This window comes from Bos indicus, chromosome 19 (genome assembly GCF_029378745.1).
Source record: "Bos indicus isolate NIAB-ARS_2022 breed Sahiwal x Tharparkar chromosome 19, NIAB-ARS_B.indTharparkar_mat_pri_1.0, whole genome shotgun sequence".
NCBI classification, from domain to species: domain Eukaryota; kingdom Metazoa; phylum Chordata; class Mammalia; order Artiodactyla; family Bovidae; genus Bos; species Bos indicus.
Window position 1 is genome coordinate 35119493 of NC_091778.1, and position 21167 is coordinate 35140659.

The 21167-nt window shown below is 55.2% G+C and overlaps 1 protein-coding gene across 3 annotated transcripts; it reads left to right on the forward strand.

Moving 5' to 3' along the window:
• The first annotated feature begins 2182 nt into the window (after positions 1-2182).
• SLC47A2 (solute carrier family 47 member 2) lies at positions 2183-20620 on the forward strand. 3 transcript variants are annotated; one of them, XM_019980662.2, is made up of 17 exons: positions 2183-2365; positions 3094-3195; positions 3401-3469; positions 4137-4285; positions 4916-4958; positions 8016-8060; positions 8235-8332; positions 8632-8729; positions 9864-9977; positions 10599-10703; positions 11525-11638; positions 12302-12377; positions 12622-12691; positions 17189-17321; positions 17393-17487; positions 18347-18440; positions 19228-20620. In XM_019980662.2, exons 1-17 carry the CDS (start codon positions 2243-2245, stop codon positions 19446-19448), a joined length of 1749 nt encoding a protein of 582 aa, XP_019836221.2. In that variant the 5' UTR covers positions 2183-2242; the 3' UTR covers positions 19449-20620. The 3 variants fall into 3 exon arrangements, with proteins under 3 accessions (XP_019836221.2, XP_019836222.2, XP_070629249.1); XM_019980663.2 differs by having other exon boundaries at positions 10599-10666; positions 11530-11638; XM_070773148.1 differs by having other exon boundaries at positions 8016-8332; positions 10599-10666; positions 11530-11638.
• The last annotated feature ends 547 nt before the right edge of the window (positions 20621-21167 follow it).

The following is a 21167-nucleotide window of genomic DNA, read 5'->3' on the forward strand; positions in this document are numbered from 1 at the left end:
CAATGAGGCTGCAGGGCACCGAAACTGACTCCAGCGGAGGCATCCTCTCCTTGGTTGGGCACCTTCCCAATCCCAGGGTGTGTTGGGGGCTTGCAGTGACTCTCCACCCTTTCCCTTCACCACCCCCACAAGTCCTGGGACCTGAGAGCTTTGGGTCTTTTTTCTCTGTGAGGGTCCTGGGCAGGTCTGAGCCCCTCCCTGCTCTGCCCTTGCTCAGAGTGGGGCGTGGGTGTTGGGCCGGAGGGGAGAGGATGGAGATGGGACCATGGAGGAGATGGGTCCCCAGGGTGCAGGGTCTCCAGCTCCTCCCATTAGGAGGTGGATGCTGCTTCCTTTCTCGAGCTTGGCCCAGGTGACCTTGGAACTTCCCACTGCCATCCTGGAATGTTCCCTTGTCAGGCCAGCTCTGAGCCATGAGATGCCAGGCTGCCCAGAGAGGCCCCGTGACGGAAGATGGAGCCCCAGGGAAGCACCTGCTGACCGCAGGCACCCATGGCAGACAATCCCACCTGGGTGAGCCTCGGGGCGAATACAGATAGTTATTCAGTTGCTCAGTCGTGTCTGACTCTTTGAGACCCCATGGGCTGTAGCACCCCCCAGCTCCTCTGTCCTCGGGGTTCTCTAGGCAAGAATACTGGAGTGGGTTGCCCCTTCCTTCTCCAGGGGACACAGAGACACAGGTGCAATAAAAACACCAGCCCAATGCTCCCAGCAGCCCACGTGAGTTTAGGGTACACAGGTGACACCATTGTCATCTGTTCAGCGTCTCATCCTTTGGAGGAACCAACCTGCCCCTCGGATGGTCCCCAGCACCCCCTATCCCACCCTCCCCTCCCTGTTGCCATCCCAGGTTGACTCTGCCCCAGTCTTCCAGAGATCTGGCTCTGAAGGTGAAGGTGTTCAGAGCTTAATCATCTCGTGGACTTGCGCTTAAAAACCCAGATTTTCTCATTCTAGTCACTCAGCTTCTTTCCAGATCACCTGCCAACGCTGACCCCCCCCCCCCGCTCCACACTCTCTCTCCCCCTCCTGTTAATTAGTTTCTCCTGTTTCCACCAAAGAACCATGATTGACAAACGTTGCCAGGAGGGAGGAAGTGGTGGGGCATGCTCTCAGAGCCAGGGGATTGTGGGGCAAGTTCTCACCTGAGAAGGGAGAGAGTCCCAAAGTCCTGGGGTCTGTGGCCCTGTCCCTGAGAATTGAATTGCTGCTCCTCTCTTTTGTGGGGGGGTCTGAGACCAAGGACACAGGGCAGAGGCTGCACGGCCGCCCCTGATAGCGGGGGCTGTGGAGAGGGGCATCTTCACCTGGCCAGGGGATCCCGCGTGGGACTGGGTGACCGCTCTGCTCCAAGCCTCTGTGCCAGTTCACATGGGCTGAAATCCTGGAAAACCAAACCTGGGCCCGAGCCCGCAGGCACTGAACGTGGTGCTGGCTGCATTTGCAGTCACCCCAACAATAGTGGGGTCTTCGTAGAAAAAGGCTGGAAGTGGAGTTTTGAAAGTCAGCACCTGGGCGGCCCCCACCCTGAGGGGAGCAGTCCCCACACAGGTGGAAGGGCAGGGATTCCTACACCCCCCACCACCTCACCTCACTTCCTTGCTCCTGTGAGCAACAGGGGGCAGAGAGCATGGAGGGGGACGTGGAGGCAGTTGTGAGTTTTCATCATACAAATTCTGGGGGGTGTTTGCAGATCCTCAGCCAAGGACCCGTTCCCTGGACGGTGGGCTGACCCTGACCTGCTTAGCACCCTGGGGAGCACCAAGGAAACCCGGAAGCCTGTGGGCTAGACCACTGAGTACCCTCCATCTGTGGGGCGGAGAGCCCTTTGTCAGAACTGACCCCGGACCCCTGCCCCCCAACCCCCCTCGGGACCCTGGCTTTGCCACCTGAGTGTGTCTCTCTTTTCACCTGGACAGAGAGTCTTTGGCCCCCTCAGCCCTGCCCCACACCTGCACTTCCTGGGCCTTTGCTGCCAACCCCCTGGAAGGGGGTCAGCCTGGTGACTCCGGGTCCCCAGACCTCTGTCCAGGGCTAGTGGGTCAGGCCACAGGGCTGGTGCGCACAGGGGGCAGGGCTGGTCCCATGGGTGGCAGTGGCCCCTCCTCCACCCCTTACTCATTAGCCAGGCTGTACACCCCTTACTCATTAGCCAGGCTGTACGGTTACCCTGGCCGGCTGGGTGAGGCTGGCCAAGAAGGTGCTCAGCCGTGCAGTGTGGCTGGGTGGCCTGGGCTTTGGAATGGACAGCCCCCAGGACACGGTCCCCCAAGGCCGAAGGAGCCGCTGCCCTGCCCTCCGCAGGCTAGTCCCCGTTGGCTTTGGAGCTGAGGCACGGACACTTTTCGTCCTTTCTGGACCCCTGGTAAGGAGGCGGGGGGCAGGGGCTGCTCCAGGCCTTCCCCAGGAATCACCCACAGTGACGGTGTCCAGGTGGCACCAGGGGCCACCACCCAGAGCCTGGCGGGGTCTGACCTCTCTCAGCGGCGGGCAGCCCCCTCCCCCCCACCATCAGAGGGACCAGGGGTGTCCTCCTTCAGGAACCCACAGGGAGGCTGGCCGAAAGGCCCGAGAGGCCAAGGGGAGCCCAGGCGTGCCTGCACGGGCATTTGCACTGGAAGAGGGGCCTTTGCCCATTTATTTTCAAAGGGAAAATGGCTCCAGGTACATTTTTTTTCTGACCATAAAGACTACTAAATATGTGCTCCTTGTAAGAGTTTGGATACCAGTAAAAGAAGACACTCCTTTCCAATCCCACCATGTGGACAGAGGCTTCTTAGGGTTTTGGTGTCTTTAACTCCACTCCTCTGTGTTTGCATGTGGCCTGACGAGATGGTTACAGTAACATCACCAGCTGTATCCACTCCAGCGCCCCCAGTGGGGAACCAGAGCTCAGGGGTTGATGCTGTTGCCCCATGGGATGGGGGCAGGACCCGGGCCTTCTGCCACCCAGCCTCAGCCACACTCTCGCTCCTCCGTTGTGGGTGACTCGCCCTGTGGCCCAGAGGGGCTTCTTGAGGGTCAGGGCCTAGAGAGCCTCTTGCTGGGAGCTGGGCTGTGAGCAGGGCCCTTGACCTTGGCCCCGGCCTTCAGTTCCTCTTCCAGATGCTGAACTTCATGGTCTACGTCGTGAGCACGGTGTTCTGCGGACACCTGGGCACGGTGGAGCTGGCAGCAGTGACCCTCTCAGTGGCCGTGAGTACAGCCAGGACCTTCTCCCCTGGGCTTCTGGGAGAAGACACGGCCTGAGGGCACAGCTGGGCCTCCGGCCTCACCCGAGCACACCCCACTCACAGGCCTGGCCAGGAGGGGTTTCCTGCTGCTGGGCAGCCCCCTGGGTGCAGGGTCCCCCCTTGGTCTCCTCCTGAAAGCCTGCATTCTCTTCTGTGTGTGGCTCCAGTTTGTCAACGTCTGTGGAGTTTCCATCGGGTTTGGCTTGTCCTCTGCCTGTGACACCTTGATGTCCCAGGTAGGTGGGCCCTCGGGAGCCAGCAGGGCCGGAGCCAGTCCCACGGCTGCTGCAGAAAGCGTAGGGTTGGGCACCCACCCGAGGCCCCCCAGTGGCCCCTGCATCTGGGAACCTGTCAGGCAGGCCTTTGGGGGGCAGCTGTCCTTGTACACCCACCCCCAGGGACCACATGATCTAGGGACCAGACCCTCCCCTTGCTAGGGTGGCCGGGCGAGAGAGCACTGGAGTGAAAGACAGCCCTCTGACCTTCAGTCCTCTGACTTTGACCTTGAATCCTCTGGCCCTGTGTGCTGAGCGCACACTGAGGGGGCCTGCTGTCCTCAGAGGGCCCACCACCCGGAGGGGCTCAGCTCTGGGGTCCTGGGGCTCATGGTGGGCCTGGCTGCTGTGCACTCCCCAGGGAGACTCACATGTGCTGGTGCTTCAGGGATGGTGGGGGGTGGGCAGTGCCTCCTCTATCAGGAGTGGTCGGAGTACTGGGCACCGTGGGTGGACAGGGGCTGGAGTTCTGCAAACAGCTGCTGCCGTCACTCTGAGCTGCTGAGCCCCTCAGAGGAAGCCCCGGGTGGGATTGGGGAGTGGTGGAGGGCTGCCCAGCACACCCGCCACCCCCCTCAGCCGGCCAGCGGAGGGCAGGCGCGGGGCGGGCGTTACCCCTGTGTTCCAGAGCTTCGGAAGCCCCAACAAGAAGCACGTGGGCATCATCCTGCAGCGGGGCGTGCTGGTGCTGCTGCTCTGCTGTCTGCCCTGCTGGGCGCTCTTCCTCAACACCCAGCTCATCCTGCTGTTATGCAGGCAGGACCCGGCTGTGTCCAGGTGCGCCGGGGCGGGCAGGGCCAAGTCACCTTGGGAGGCCCACTCCAGCCCGTGCTGCCCTCTCTGGGTCTCCAGCCGTTCCATGGGGGCTTGGTCTGGGGACTCTCCCCCACAGCATGCTGCTCCAGCTGTGGTCAGCAGGGGGCAGACCGCAGCCCATTTTAATTGAGAAAAGGCATTTGTATGGGATTTGTTTTCGTCTGGTCCCAGCGTGGGCCCAAGCCCCGCAGAGGCTTCGGAAGCAGTGACATGTGCACACCCCACATCACAAACAGTGGGAACAGGACCGAACCCCATTTCTGAGGAATTACACACTGTGTTGTTAATGTAGGATATGTTTCCTTACCTCACTTGTTTCCTGTTAATGTGCACTTCATGTAGTTAATTCTTAACGTGATGGAACCTTGTTTTCCCCCTTACAAACCTCACATCTCCCCGAATTTAAGTTCCCCAGCCCTGAGACCCTGTGTTTGGGTCCTTGGGTTCTTGGGCCCCGTCTCCTGGCACCCCACCCCCACCGAGGTTCCAGATGTCTCTGGGGGTCTTGTTTTCGAGGTAAAGTCTGCCAAACCTTTCCCCACAACCAGGGCATAGGCTGCTCGGCTCAGAGCTTGGTTCTTTCTCCTGCAGGCTGGCCCAGGAGTATGTGCAGGTCTACATCCCAGGCCTGCCGGTGAGTTGTCTTATGGAGCTTGGATCCTGACCCCCTACTGGCCAGGCGCCCCTCAGCCCTCATGCTGGTGGCCAGAGGGGCCGGAGAAAACGTCACATTGCAGTCGGTGGTTGGTGCAGATTGAACTTTTAAAAAGTAGCACGACACCTTTTTCTGGTTATAAAACCATTTACAGGAGAGATTCTGGAAAGCCTGGGGAAGAAACATTTCAAATCTTCCATAATCCCAGAGAAAAGACAGGTTAATCTCTCTCTCCAGGGCTATTTCTCTTCATGAGTGTGTGTGTTACCAAACATAGAGACTCACCTGTAGTGTGAAGTGGGGCCAGTGTGTGTATGTTGTTTTGTAACCCACTTTTTCCCTTTCAAATATATCATTAGTCAGTCTCTGCTGCTGCTGCTAAGTCGCTTCAGTCGTGTCCGACTCTGTGCGACCCCATAGATGGCAGCCTACCAGGCTCCTCTGTCCATGGGATTTTCCAGGCAAGAGTACTGGAGTGGGGTGCCATTGCCTTCTCTAGATATGCTCAAATCACTGTCCATAATACCCATTTCAAAGGCCCCACAGTATCCGCCCCCTTTGCCATAACTTATTAACTAGTCCCCATGTGTTGGGTACTTAGGTTGTTTGCAGTGGTCACTCTTATAAATTAGGTTGTGATCAACATTCTTGTAGAAAAATCTTTGTGAATGTCTGTAATGATGCCTTATTGGAATTGGAGTTGCTCTGTTAGTGGCTTTCTTTACTGGTTTGTATCAATTCTACCCTCAAGAACAATATTCTCATCAGCACAGAGTATTATGAAAATGTTTTCTCCAATTAGACATAGGTTATTGTAACATGCACATTATTGCAAATGAATTTGAATGTTTTTTTCATATCTTTGATCATTTGTTTTCCTTCTGTGAATTGCCCACATCCTTTGCTTATTTTAGTGGATTAATCTCTTTCTAATTATTTTAACTCTTGTTAAATAATATCTCACTCCTTTGACATATGTGTCACAAACGTTTTTCAGTTGCCTTCTAATTTTTTGATACTTTTTTCTTAAAGAATTTTTAATGTGTGCATAACAGATCCATAAATCCCATCCTTTATGATGTCTGTCTTTGATGAGCTTAAGAACAGTCACCCCATTGCAGGATTATAGAAGCATTTGCCTTTATTTTATTTGAACTTTTTAATGGCTTCTACTTTTGTGTTTAGGACTGTAATCTTTAACAAATGTTGTCTAAGAGTTGTTATTGAATGTTCTTTTTCTATTAATTTATTGAATACTAAGTAAGCAGTCCATCCACACAGATAAGTTTCTGAGATTTGAGCCCCACCCAGTGGTCCATGTGGAGAAAGCGATGGCACCCCACTCCAGTACTCTTGCCTGGAAAATCCCATGGATGGAGGAGCCTGGTAGGCTGCAGTCTATGGGTGTCGCTAAGAGTTGGACACGACTGAGCGACTTCACTTTCACTTTTCACTTTCATGCATTGGAGAAGGAAATGGCAACCCACTCCAGTGTTCTTGCCTGGAGAATCCCAGGGACGGGGGAGCCTGGTGGGCTGCCGTCTATGGGGTTGCACAGAGTCGGACACAACTGAGGTGACTTAGCAGCAGCAGTGGTCCACGTGTCCACTCGGGACTCATGGCTGCACGGTGTGATTTGCTGTGGTTCAGTGGACGTGTCACCACGTGGCAGGCTGTCTCAGGGGAGTCCACCTTTCTGTCTCTGCCCCCCTCTATCCCCCCTCACACTGCCCCACTCTGTCTTCCCTCTCTGCCCCGCTGTCTTCCCTCACTGCCCACCTCTGCTTTCCCTCACTCTGCCCACCCCCCATCCTCCTTTGCTCTGCCCTCCTATATCCTCCCAGCACCAGTGACAGAGCTCTTGAGGATGGGCCTGGGAAGGGAGAGGGTTGGGGTGAGCCCGTAGGGGACACCAGGGCTGTCAGGGAGCCCCAGCCACACCCTCCCATCTGGAAGCCTAGTGCCATGACTTCTTTGGGGCTCCAGATTTCTCCTGTATCATGGAAACCACCTGAAAAGTCTGGTTTTTCTTCTCTAAACCTTTGGCTCTTTAGACCAAGTGAAGGTGTCTTGTCCAACAGGGCCCCTGGGGCTGGGTCAGGGGAAACTTCCAAGTTATCATCATGGTAGCCACTTTATCAAATCAACAAAACCCCTCCCTCCCAGACAAAGATGCTGCAGAACATAACTCCCTGTGGGGTGAGAAGCATCACGTGTCTTAGTCATGATGCTAACTCAACTCTTGGGACTCTTAAATGTGCCAAATGCTGTTTTGTAAGCACTTTTGCAATATCAGCATTGTGTATAAATGTATGTATAAATAGCAAGGATTCACACGCACAGTATTATCCCCTTTTTAGGTGAGGAAACCGAGGCACAGAGAGGTTAAGTAAGTGGCCTAAGGCCACACCGCTCACAGGAGGCACAGAGCCAGTACCTGAATCCAGTGGCACACTCTTGCTGACTGCAGTCCTGAAGAGAGGTGGAGGGCTGCAGGGAGGGTGGGCAGGGGCCATAGGCCTGGGCCAGGTTTTGACAGGGCAGGAAGCGCAGAGAAATGCCCCCAAGACACACACACACATGCAGGCCCCCTCTGTCCTCCGTGGACTCCTCTGAGGTCTTCACCCTGCTCTGCAGAGGCTACTGGTGGCCTCCACCCTCCCTACCCCCACTCCCTCTGCCCAAGGCCCCTCCACCCAGAGTCTTGTCTCTGGCAGCCAGAGACAGGTCCTAGGGTAGCCCCGACCTGTGGGTTCTGGTGGCCCTTCTGTGAACAGGCCCAGTTGGCGGCCAGGGGCCCAGTCCCTCTTGTTCTTGCCGGAGCACTGGAGCCCCTCTCAGGTCCACCCTCCCGGCCCGCTGGCCCCATCCCGGCACCACCGCTCAGGCAGGGCGGGGGCACAGGCCAGCACGGCGCATATCTGTGGGTCGGTCGTGCTCTGGTGAAGCAGTGGCCCCACGCTCATCTCAGCAGTGTCTGTCCTTCTCCATGTGGAGGTGTTGCTTACTTGTGTCTGTGTGTGTTTATTTACACAGGCAAACTTTCTCTACAGCCTGCAGGCCAAGTACTTACAGAATCAGGTACAGGGCCCTAGCTGGAGCTGCCCCCTACCCTGTACCGCGCTGCCCAGCAGGGGAGGAGTGCCTGGGGTCCCTGTTCTGACCTCCACATGGGTCTGTGGGGAGCTGCATGCCCCCAGCCTGTGCCCCCCCGGTGTCCCCCCACTCAGTGAGGCCAGTTTTCCCCTATTTCAGGGCATCGTTTGGCCCCAAGTCTTCAGCGGCATCGTGGGCAACTGTGTCAACGGCCTGGCCAACTATATCCTGGTTTCTGTGCTGGGCCAGGGGGTCAGGTGAGCAGGGGGCTGCAGGGCCTGGTTGCAGGGGTCAAGTGTTGGGGGGTTCAGGTGGGTAAGGCGTTCAGGGGCTGGTTGGGGGATCAGGTGGGCAGGGGCTGTGGTGGCCTGGTCCGGAGCCCTGGCTACCCCTGAGGGGGCAACCAGTCCCGTCACAACAAGGATTGTGGAGGCTGTCCACACTGTTCAGCCACAGAGGGGTCGTGGGGAACTGGGGATGAAGCAGGCCTGTCCCCGCCTTGCCCCCAGGGCTGGAGTTGGCCTTTGCTCCAGCCCAGCCTTCCCTCCTCTGTCAGGGGCTCCGCATTTGCCAACACAGTCTCCCAGTTCTCGCAGGCTGTCTTCCTCTTGTTCTACATCGTGCTGAAGAAGCTGCATCTGGAGACATGGGCAGGTGTGGAGGGGGCCCCCACCCAGGGAGGGGGTTGCTGAGGAGGTGCCGCCAGCACCAGCCCAGGGCCTTCATTTCATGGGCAGGGTGCCAGCTGGAGCCTTTGGAGGAGCCCTGCCCCAGGCCTGCCCCCACATCCCTCAGGGCCCACCCCCTCCCCACCCCCTATTTCTACACCCTCTCTCCATCTCTGTACCTGCCTCTTGGCCTCTGCACCCCACCCCTAGAGGCCCGGTTTCCCAGTCCAGTGTGTCACGGGGCACAGCCCTGCTGGGGATGGGCCAGGAGCTTCCTGGCTCCTATTGGAGATTGAATGACAACTTGGACAGAATGCTGGGTGCCAGCAGCAGGGTGCACCCACATTGCTCGGATAAGCTTCACGACTCCTCATTAACTCCATTTTTATTTACATGGAGGAAGCTGGTGCCAAGAGAGTTTGTCATTCACCACAAATCACAGAAGTGGGCTTGAGCCTGCTCCTAGGCCTAGGTGCTGAGCTTTTAGCCCCTGAAAGCTGGCTGTGTGGACTGTGGGTCCCTCTCTGGCCCCCATGGCTGTACAACCCTGTCTGCCTTGTGAAACCTCCCGGCACCTTGGTGTCGTGCCACCCTCCCAGCAGCCCTTCAGGGAGATGGGGCAGAGATAAGAGCTAAAATTTCATCCTAGGAGGCAGGGCCTAGGAAGGGCCAGGCTGTCTGCCAGCCCAGGCTCCCACCCAGGGGTGCTGCCCAAGGTGTTAGCCAGTACCCTCCTCCCGTCCCCACCCTGCCTGGTGCCAAGTGCCTGGGCTTGCTGCTGCTGCTGCTAAGTCGCTTCAGTTGTGTCCTACTCTGTGCGACCCCATAGACAGCAGCCCACCAGGCTCCTCCATCCCTGGGATTCTCTAGGCAAGAACACTGGAGTGGGTTGCCATTTCCTCCTCCAATGCGTGAAAGTGAAAAGTGAAAGTGAAGTCGCTCAGTCATGTCCGACTCTTAGCGACCCCATGGACTGCAGCCTACCAGGCTCCTCCGTCCATGGGATTTTCCAGGCAAGAGGGCTTGCTGTGTGGAGCCAAAAGCTGTGGGCCCCGGTGGTGGGTGGGCTGGCTGGGCTGCAAGGCGGACGAGGGCTCAGCCAGCTGGCTTCTGCTCCTAGGCTGGTCCTGGGAGTGCCTGCAGGACTGGGGCCCCTTCTTCCGCTTGGCTATCCCCAGCATGCTGATGCTGTGCATCGAATGGTGGGCCTACGAGATCGGGAGCTTCCTCGTGGGTATGTGGGACGGCGGGATGTGGGGAGCCCCCTCCCCCGGATAGGTGGTTCACCTGCCCGGCCTGGCTCCCTGCCAGACTGTGAGCGTCCAGCAGGCAGGCCTAGGCCCAGCACTGCCCAGTCTAGGTCTGGCATGGAGTGGACACCCGGGCATGGTTTTCAGTCAGAGATGGAGTGAGATGGAACTGGTGCAACCGGCACATCTTGTGCTCATCAACCAACTCGGATCAGAGTCCAAACCACCAGGGCTGAAATGGCCCCAAGAGACCTTCCAGACTACCCCGGACCCCATTTATAGATGAGAAAATTGAGTCCTAAGAGTAAAAGAGGCTGTCCAGAGTCACCGCAACAGGGCCAAGAGCTGAACTCAGGCTTCTTGACCTTGGTCCAGTTTTCTTCCCTCCCTCATCACACCATGTACACAGGAGAGGGACCCTGACCCTGGCACACCCAGGCAGGGGTCTCCTGGAAGGCTGAATGCCAAGTAGAAATGTGGTTTTTGCTGTATCTGACCTTGGAAGCCACTGGCCCCTTGGCCCCAAGAGCAAGGGGCACTCTGTCAGCCCAGGGCTGTTGGTCAGCTGGCTGGGCACTCACTGTGTTCCCGCCGCGCCTCTGCAGGCCTGCTCAGCGTGCTCGACCTCTCTGCCCAAGCGGTCATCTACGAGGTGGCCACCGTCATCTACATGGTGAGGCTCATGGGGGGCACCTTTTGTTCTGCCCCCAGCCCAACCCCCTGACAGCCTGGGGGTGTCAGAGGGGGAGGGGCAGCTGTCCCCCCAGAGGCCATTTCTGTCTCCTGAGGGACCCTCCAGACCTCCTGTGTCCCCCAGACCCAGGCCCTAACAGGCACACGTGGCCCACAGCCATTCTGCCAAGGGTGATACAGAACTCTCCATGTTGGAATTGTTTTGAATTGATTGGAATCGTTTAAAATTGGGAGATTTCACGTCACTATCTGGATTTTTGCACTTTTTTGAAAAACAGGACATTCCCTTTGGCAGTGGGTCCATGTTCTTGCACACCCCTAGTGGTGGGCTCTGGGGAACAGAGCCCTCTGGGGGCCCTTCCGTGCCTCTGCCGGGGAAAGGACTCTCCACAGTTCCTTCCTCTTCAAGGACACGTGGGGTATCCCGTGTCGCTTGTGCAGCCTCTGCCAGCCTCCTGGGGTGCATACTCTGTGACCACAGCTTTAATCAAGGGAGTCGCAAAAACCTACCTGTACAAAACTGATTTATAAGGTGATTCTTATGTTGCAAGTGGTGTCGATGTTTTTCTCGCAGGGACCTTTTCTGACAGACTTATGACTACACTCGCCTCTTTATATCGTGTTTACTCATGAGGTTTTGGCTGTGTGTTGATTTTGGCTGCCTGTGGTGTCTGATGGCTCAGCCAGGGTGGGGCTTTGGCTGGCTTGCTTGGGGTACCCCCACCCCACCTGCCAGCTGCCAATCTCATGGCTGGTTACCAGCAGCCAGGAACACCCTGCTTCCCTCCCTCTTGGCCTGGGGTAGGAGGGGGGCTGACCGTACCTTCTTGTCTCTGAGCCCAGATCCCCATGGGGCTCAGCATCGCGGTCTGTGTCCGAGTGGGGACAGCCCTGGGAGCCGCAGACACCGTGCAAGCCAAGCGATCAGCCATCTCAGGCACCCTCTGCACAGGTGGGTGGGATCAGGCCTAGGCCAGGGGAGACTCTGAGAGCCACAGCTACCTTTCAAGCCTGTGTACCTGTTACGTGGCCCAGAGCAGCAAGCCTGCTGTGCCCCTTCCGGCCGCTTCCCCACCACTGGGGGTCTGGGCCGGCAGTTTCCATCACATAGTGCGACGCTGGGAAAGCCCTTCCTCACCAGGCTCCCAGCCCTCTAGGTCTTACTGTGAGCTCGGCCTCCTTGAGTGCCCAGGAGCTTGGGGCTTGCTCGTAGCGACCCTCAGAAGGACCCCTCTGCATCCATCCTGTCTCTGCTTTCTGCAGCTGCCAGGCTCAGATCAGCTCTTCATGGAGAGCGGTGGTTCTCAGGCTTTAGACCTAGGTTGGGGGTGGGGTAGGGGAGCAGGGTGTCAAAACCCGAACCTCCCCCCGCCCCCAGCAGTTTCTGACTCAGTCGGTCGGAGATGGGGGTCTGAGAATCTGCTTCCCTAGGCAGCTGCTTGTCCAGGGACCCCATTTTGAGAACCACGGGAGGAAGGGCATTTTGCATGTTGTCATCACGGGACCACAGATGAGGGTCTTCATCCAAGTGGACATGTGGCTGGGCTGGCTCAGGCTGAGGGGAGCCAGGCTCCTCCCTTGGCTGGGTCGGCCTCACCGCCTTCATCTCTTGCAGTCGGAACCTCGCTGGTTGTGGGCATCCTGTTGAGCCTCCTGAGAAACAAGCTGGGCCACATCTTCACCAATGATGAGTAGGTCTCGCCTTGCATTGGGGGCCTCAGCTGCTGCCCGTGCACAGACCAGGCGCCGACCGAAGGGCAGGGCAGAGCTGCCGGGGCTCCTTGGGGGGTTCGGATGTGTACCCCACACACAGGGAGACTCAGGGACAGGAGCGGCCTAGCCTGGCCTGGAGCCACCACCTAGGCTCGCAGAAGGTGGGGGCAGGGCGGAATAGACAAGGCCAAGGTTGTGTCTCACAGTCCCCTGTCCCTGCAGGGAAGTCGTTGCCCTGGTCAACAAGGTCCTGCCGCTGTACATCTTCTTCCAGCTGTTTGATGCCCTCTGTGTGAGTTCCGCTCCGACCCCCATGTTCCCAACCCCTGCCCCGACCCCAGCAGCTCAGGGCTGTGAGCTTGAGCTGCCTGATTAGGGCTGACTACAAAGTGGCAGCTCTTGTTGGATCTATTATTATTCAAAATAACGCCTCCCCCTCTTTCTCTCCTGCAGTTCCGATTTACTGAGATGCACATAGATTAGCAAAATACTGACCACTCTTCAGTGCAGAATCATAAACCCTCTTCTTCCTTGTTCCCCAGGATCGGGTGGGGGATGGGGAGCAGGGCACAGCTCTGACCCAGGCCCCACCCGGCCAGGAGCGGCCACACTGGTTTCCAGAATAGAGGCACCCAGAGTACGGAGGGGTCCAACTTTCCGCTTGGATCACTGAAGAGCAGGTCCCATTGAGTGCAAGTCTGAATTCTGTGAATGTTTTAACAGCCTGGCATAGAGACAGCGAACACCAAAGTCTCATTTATTGAGCAGAATTTGAAGCCCTGGGTCGTCGTCTTCACGCCTTGGGCAATCTTGCAGGAAGCTCCAAGTCTCTGCCTGGAGCGTGTGCTTAGAGAGCAGCAAGGGGCAGGACGCAAGAACCCACACAGAGTCGTCATCAGCTCTCATAGGAAGCAAAGAAAGAACCGTTGGGAGAAAGTATATTCATGGAGAGTTTTCCCCAGAGCCCTGTCACTCTGGCCGGTTCCCCATACATTCCAGGGCTGGCCTTCGAATCTAGCTGGGCACAGGCTTGTAGCACATTTCTGACCTCATCAGGACTGCTTGCTTTGGGCTGGGTTTTGTCATCAAATTCACAGCTTTAATTGCAAAACATTAAAAGAAACCCTCTTCTGGGCTCTGTTATGGCTTCTGCAGGGACACTATAATTACTTCTTCTCTAGCTCCAAGGTGAGGCCACAGCTGAGAAACTCCTCCTGCAGGGTCAGGCCACAGAGGGCTCTGCATTCCTAAATGCTCCTAAGGCAGCACTGCCCACCAGGGAACCCGCAGCAGATTCACAGCTCACAACTGCTGGGGTCTTGCAGTGTGCATCGCTGTATCTACTATCTTTACTCCCGGTTATATCTATCTATCTATTTGTCTATATTTTTTTTCATTAAAAAATTTTATTTTTTGGCTGCACCACGCGGGATGCGGGATCTTCATTCTCTGACCAGAGATGGAACTGGTGCTGCCTGCAGTACAAGCTCCACTGGATTGCCAGAGAACTCCTTGCCGCCGCTGCTGCTGCTGCTAAGTCGCTTCAGTCATGTCCGACTCTGTGCAACCCCATAGACAGCAGCCCACCAGGCTCCCCCGTCCCTGGGATTCTCCAGGGAAGAACACTGGAGTGGGTTGCCATTTCCTTCTCCGGTTCATGAAAGTGAAAAGCGAAAGTGAAGTTGCTCAGTCATGTCCGACTCTTAGCGACCTCATGGACTGCAGCCTACCAGGCTCCTCCGTCCATGGGATTTTCCAGGCAAGAGTACTGGAGTGGGGTGCCATTGCCTTCTCTGAGAGAACTCCTTAGATCTGTGTTGTTCTTTTTTTTTTTTTTTTTTAATAATTTTATTTATTTTTGGCTGTGCTGGGTCTTCGTTACTTGCTCAGGTTTTTCTCTAGTTGTAGGAATGGGGGCTACTCTCGAGTGGCGGTGCTCAGGCTTCTCTTGCTGTGGAGCTCTTGGGTGCAGGGGCTCAGTCATTGCGGTTCTAGGGCACTAGGACCCAATAGTGTGGTGCACGGGTTTAGTTGCTCTAAAGCATGTGGGACCATCCCAGACAGGATCAAACCCGTGACTCCATTGACAAGTAGATTCTTTACCACTGAGCCACCAGAGAAGCCCTATATTATTCTTAATTTAAGTTTTCCATGGACCTAGTTTTTATTTTATATTTTTTATGCCTTTCTTGAGTTATAATTTACATACCAAAAATTCATGCGTTTTACATGCATAAGTCAAACCTTTAAGTAAGTGTCTACTTGTGGAACCAGCGCTGTAATCCAGTGTGGACTGTTTTCGTCACCCCCACAGAATTCCTGGGGCCTGCTTTGAAGTCACTGCCGGCTCCCACGGGCAGCCCCTGGCAATGCACTGACCCACTTTCTGTCTGTGCGTACTTGCCTTTTCTGATTATTTTATAGACATGCAATTACAGAGTATGTGGTCTTTCGTGCCTGGTTTCGTTCACTTCTTGAAATGTTTCTGAGGTTCGTCCATGGCGTAGCGTTTTTCAGGACTTCATTCCTTGTTGTGGCTGAATAATAGTCCACTCTGTGGCTGTAACATGTTTGTTTACCCATTCATCAGGTGATGGACATTTGGGTTGTTTTGAGTGTGGCCTGCTGTGACTAAGGCTGCTGGGAACATTCAAGTATGAGTCATTGTGTGGACGTATGTTTTCCTGCCCCTTAGTAGAGTCTTAAGGAGTTGAAATGTTAGGTTGAAGCGTAAGTTTACCTTTAACTTTGTAAGAAACCATTAAGCTGCTTTCCAAAACAACTGTATCGTTTTACATTCCCACCAGCAATGTACCAGGATTCCAGTTCCTCCCCTGTGTTGCTAATTCTTGGTATTATTGTTTGTCTTGAAATTGGAAAAAGTAGATTAAGAGCAGTTTTAGGTTTACAAAAAAATTGAGCAAATACAGAGTTCCCATAAGCCCCTCCCCTGGTTCCCCCTTTTATTTACATCATGTGTAAGTACAGGACATTTGTTTACTTGATGAAGAATATTGATACATTAAGTCCACAGTTCATGGTTGGTATGCGTTCTATGGGTTTTGACAAATGTTTAAGGACATGTACCCAACATTGTGGAATCATACAGGATTCACACTGCTATCTGAAACAGGTGAACAACAAGGTCCTGCTGTATAGCACAGGGAACTATATTCAGTATCCTGTAATAAACCATAATAGAAAAGAATATGAAAAAGACTATATATGTATGTAGAACTGATCACTTTACAGCAGAAACTAACTTTTTTATATTATTGCTCATTTTTATTAGAGCCATCCTCATGAGTCTATACAGGTATCTCAATGTAGTTTTAATGTACATTTATTTATTTATTTATTTTTTTGGCCATGCCACACGGCACGTGGGATCTTAGTTCCCCAACCGGGGATCAAACCGAGGCTCCCTGCAGTGCGGGCACAGAGCCCTAACCACTGGACCACCCGGGAGTCCCTGATGTGCGTTTCCTGAATGACTAACGCCGAGCCCCTTCCATCTGCATGTCTCCTCGGGTGAAGTGTCCGCTTGTGTCTTTGTCCACTGTAGACATCGGGTTCTTGTTGTCTGAGCCTGCCAGGGCTGCCCTGACAAAGCACGCAAAGCCAAGTGACCTAACATACTAGAAATGGATTGTCTCGAAGTTCTGGAGACCAGAGGTCCTAGATCCAAGGCACCAGGGGAGGATCTACTCCAGGCTCTGCTGAGCTTCTGGAACCCTCAGGAGCCCCTAAGCATGTAGGAGGCATTGTTTCCCCATGTCTATTTACACTGTCTTCCCCCTCTGCACGTCTGTGTTCCAGTTTCTCCTTTTCACAAGGACACCCGTCTTCTCGGGGTAGGGTCCACCCTGATGACCTCATCTCAACTTGGTCTTCTGCAGAGATGCCATTTCCAATTAAGGTCATATTTGGAGGTCCTGGGGTCGGGACTTCAGCATCTTTGGCGGGGGTGGGGGGGGCACAAGCCAACCCATAGTAATTATCTTTTTATTCAGTGCAGTCGCTCAGTCATGTCTGACTCTTTGCAACCCCATGAATTGCAGCATGCCAGGCCTCCCTGTCCATCACCAACTCCCGGAGTTCACTCAAACTCATGTGCATCAAGTCAGTGATGCCATCCAGCCATCTCATCCTCTGTTGTCCCCTTCTCCTCCTGCCCCCAATCCCTTCCAGCATCAGAGTCTTTTCCAATGAGTCAACTCTTCACATGAGGTGGCCAAAGTACTAATGTTCTTTTTTTCATTGTAGAATAGTTGATGTATAATGTGTTAATTTCTACTGTATAGCAAAGTGATTCAGTTATACATATATGTATTGTTGTTCAGTTGCTAATTCGTGTCTGACTCTTTTCTACCACATGGAGAGCAGCCAGGCCTCCCTGCCCCTCACTATCTCCCGGAGTTTGCCCAAGTTCATGTCCGTTGAGTTGGTGTACATTTTAAAAAATATTCTTTCCATAGTGGTTTATCATAGCATATTGAACGCAGTTCCCTGTGCTCTATATTCGGACCTTGTTTATCCATCATGTATGTAATAGTCTGCATCCGCTCACCCCAAACTCCCAGTCCACCCCTCCCACTGTATCTGAAACGCAGCAGCCTTGTGTGACCCTGGGCAGGTCCCTCCATGAAGGAAGGGGGACGAGGGCCCCTCCTAGCCCATGTTGTGGACTTAAACAAGGCTGAGGCCTGTAGATTCCTGAGGAAGCCCCACTGCTAAGACCCACCGTCACCTCAGCATCACCAACCCCCAGCCCTTCTGCCTTCTGCAGTGTCTCTACGCTGGGGTCCTGCGTGGGACCGGCAGGCAGGCCTTCGGGGCCGTGGTGAATGCCGTCATGTACTACGCCATCGGCCTCCCGCTGGGTGTCGTGCTGACCTTCCTGGTCGGGATGGGGATCATGGGTACGTGGTGTGGGGGGAGGGGGGAAGGCCTAGTGATCGTCGATGCCCTCACTCGCCCCCGTATCCTGCAGGCCTCTGGCTGGGCATGCTGGTCTGTGTCATGCTGGCCACCGCTGCCTTCGTCACTTACACGGCCCGGATGGACTGGAAGCGGGCTGCAGAGGAGGTGAGTGCCCTTCCCGTTACCAGAGAAACCATGCCAGACACCATCCTCAGCGCCCCCCACCCCCACCCCGTTCAAACTCAAGCAGAGGGCTCCCGATGACCCCGAGGGTGAGCTGTGACCTTGGAAAAGGTACCTACAGCACCCTGTCTGCTGTCCTCTTGGGAGCACTTCTGAAACAGGCAGCCTGGCGTTTGCTTCTATGGCTCAGACCCTGAAACCCAGAGGGTGTGGGTTCGCCTTTGTATGAGGATCCAGTCCTCCTGGCATCTGAGACAATGGATCAACTCATATCTAAAAGAGCGCCACTTACAGTTTCCCAGACCATGGCCATGGCAGGTCTGGCCTCACCGCACTTTGGGCATTGTGGTTTCTGCAGGCTGAAGATCTGGTGCTACCCTACGTTGAGCAAGGCAGTCAGTTGGCAGGCACCACCTTCACAACAGCATTTGTTTGCTTTGTGTCTCTGGGTCACACTTTGCTCATAATTCTCATCATATTTCAAATCTTCTCATTTATGGTGAGGGGTGATCACTGAATTCTGATGTCACCATCGCAAAAATATGACCTGCTTAAGGCTCAGGTGATGGTATTTTCCAGCCAGGAAGTATCATTTAAACTGCGGTATGGACAAGGTGTCTTGCACACTTAGCAGACTTCAGTGTTGTGCAAACATTACTTTTATGTGCACCAGGAACCCAGAAAAGCCCTCTGCCTGCATTATTCGCCTTATTGCAGTGGTCTGGAGGCCCCGAGGTGTGGCTGTGTGTGACCGTGTGTATCCTGCTCAGCCTGCAGGGCTCAGCTGAGGCCGGGTGGATGGGCAGCTGGCAGGCTGACCTGGCGACTCTCTCTCCTTCAGGCGCAGAAACATGCAGGACTGCCGCCATTGGGGAGCACTGACAGCATGGCCCTCGGACCCAGGCCCGGGCCTGAGAAAGCGGTCGTGTCTTCAGGTAACACTGCCCTGTGTGCTTGGGCGGCCAGGAACCACAAGCACCCAGGCTGCTTCTCTTCCTCAATGTGACAGTGACATCTGTTCTGACACCAGGAGGGGACACTGATGTCCCGGGAAGCAGGCCCTGTCTGTCCTGGCCTGGGAGGCTATGACCCTTGGTCCTGTCATCAGACGAGGGTGTGGGTTGGGTGCTTGGATCTCCTCCCTGTTGTCCTGCAGCTAGCTGCTAAATTAGGGGACGAGGTCTGAGCACCAACCATCTGATCTCAGGGCGCATTGTCACCACCCAGCTCCAATGTGGGCAGGAGGCCTGCAGCCAAGGGTTGGGCAGGTCAGCCTGGCTTGATAACCAGTGTGGGGGGCCCTTCCCGCCCACCCCTCCACACCCTGTCAGACTGGAGCTCTGCTGCCCCGCCTCTGGCCTGAGCCCAGGGCTGTGTGTCCACAGACCATAGCCTGGTTATCTCTGCAGCCTCACCTTGTTCATCCTGGGCTGTGCCTTGATTGGGGTGGGCATGGAGAGCCGGCACAGGCTTTGGGGGCTTCGGGGGCTTCAGTGTTGCCAGAGAGTGGGGGAGGCAGCGTGACAGAGCATGTCACATGCTGAGGTCGCTGGTGAAGGATACGCACCTCCACGTCGTCTGACCCCATCTGATCTCAGCCTTGTCTGCACATCAGGTCTACAGGATGCTGTCCCACGTGTTTCCAGCTGTGAGGCAGGGGGTCAATCCTGTGGCTCCACAGCCCCCCACCCAGGGCTGAGCCGGCTTCTGTTTGCCTTGCAGTGGCCACAGGCAGCTCCCCTGGCGTGATCCTGACGACCTACTCGAGGCCCGGGGGCCACCCGGTCCTCCTCAGGACTCCAGAAGCAGTCCACGCCCTACCCACCCCTGCCGGCCGGCTGTCAGCCAAGCAGCTGGCTCTCCGCCGGGGGGCTGCTCTGGGGGTGGCAGTGGGCTCGTTGATAGTGGGGCTCATCCTGAGGGTCCTCACCGCCAGGCCCTAGCAAGACAGCTTGAGATGAAAAGGAAGCTGAGAGCAGCTGCCCACCCCAAATTCAGTGCAGGGGGACGCCCCTGACCGCTCCTCAAGAACATTCACAGGACTTCCCTGGTGATCCAGTGGTTGAGATCCTGTCCACTGAGTGGGTTTCCCCCTCCTCCCCCTGCCACCCCACCCCCACCAACCCCCACCAGTTGGGGAGTTGGGATCCCACTTGCTGCGCAGTGTGGCCAGAAAATAAACATATTTTCAGCTGGTGCTGCATGTCACACGGCGGGTCTGAGTGGCGGTTAAATTGCCTCCTCTCAGCTGGACTGCTCTTGATAAGTGCTCAGCCGACCAGAAGATGAGATTCCTGGGGTTGGTCCCGTTATTCAATAAATGGCTTCAGGTTGGAGATTTCAAATCAAGACCAAATAGAAAATGCCACTGTCACATTAAAAAGTAGGCAGTCTGCCGCCTAGGTCTGTTCACAAAGCCTTTGTGAAACTCTGGAAGGGGCGGTCAGTGGGCCCCGCGCACACGGTCCACCTTGCTGAGACCCGTCTGCTTCCTGCTCTGGAGCCTCCTGCAGGTACAGGAAGCTGGTCACCTTTCCCTCAGTCCTCTCAGGGCATCAGCATTTTCACTTGAGAAATGCCTTTCTCATAGTAGCGACAGGATATAACTAAGGGCAGTCAGTAAAGAGTCTGCTTACAATGCAGGGGGCCTGGGTTCGATCCCTGAGTTGGAAAGATCCCCCGGAGAAGGAAATGGCAACCCACTCCAGTATTCTTGTCTGGAGTATTCCATGGACAGGGGAGACTGGTGGGTTACAGTCCCTGGGGTAGCAAAGAGTCGGACACGACTAACACTTCGACAGACAGTAAAGCCTAGATCACTGGGCCAGGGAGGCTCGGGATAGAACTGGAGGCTAACCCAGTCCCAGGGTGCTTTGAGGCCTGGGACTGGGGACATGTTTGGGCTCCAGGCTGCACATGGGGCCCTGGGGGCTCAGCCTGGCCTTCAACATCCACCCCTTTAATGTGGGTAGCTACATCCACAGACACAGTGGATGCACTAATCAAGATCACTAGGGAAAAAGGATGCAGAGTGCAAACACTCGACTCCACAGAAAGGGAGGAGCCAGTGTCATCTGTGACCTGAAGACTCGGTGAGCTTCCGCACCCAGACAGAACGAACAGGTATGGAACAGAAAGGCTGTGCTGTGTGTCCTAGGATTTCGTAAGTGAAAGGAAGGTGTTAAGTTGCTAAGTGTCTGACTCTTTGCGACCCCATGGACCAGAGCCCTCCAGGCTTCTCTGTCCATGGGATTTTCCAGGCAAGAATCCTGGAGTGGGTTGCCATACCCTCCTCCAGGGGCTCTTCCCAACCCAGGGATCAAACTGGGGTCTCCTGCATTGCAGACAGATTTCTTTACCACCTGAGCCATCAGACTGCAAGGCACTGAGGAAAGAGGACTGCAAGCCAAGTCTGGGAAACAGCACACCTGCACAAGCCCCTGCTAGACAGAACGGACGCAGAGCCAGTTTCTGTGCAGAGGCTTAGGGGACTGGGATCTCCTGAATGTGCTTACAGAAATGTTATACTTGTTTTAGGTCAGCAATGGGTAAAGATATAGTTAGAAAGAAACCTGTTTATATAGATGGTTTTTAAAAACAATGCACAAGTGGCAAAGTAAAACTTGAGAAAATCCAAAAATTGAGAAATTAAAATGAGAAAG

Bases quoted from the DNA above. Each gene is read 5' to 3' on its own strand.
- SLC47A2 (XM_070773148.1), top strand. From the start codon at position 2,243: ATGGACAGCCCCCAGGACACGGTCCCCCAAGGCCGAAGGAGCCGCTGC. The intron at 4,286-4,915 runs GTGCGCCGGGGC...TTTCTCCTGCAG, and splicing joins CAGGACCCGGCTGTGTCCAG to GCTGGCCCAGGAGTATGTGC. The intron at 11,639-12,301 runs GTGGGTGGGATC...CATCTCTTGCAG, and splicing joins CTCAGGCACCCTCTGCACAG to TCGGAACCTCGCTGGTTGTG.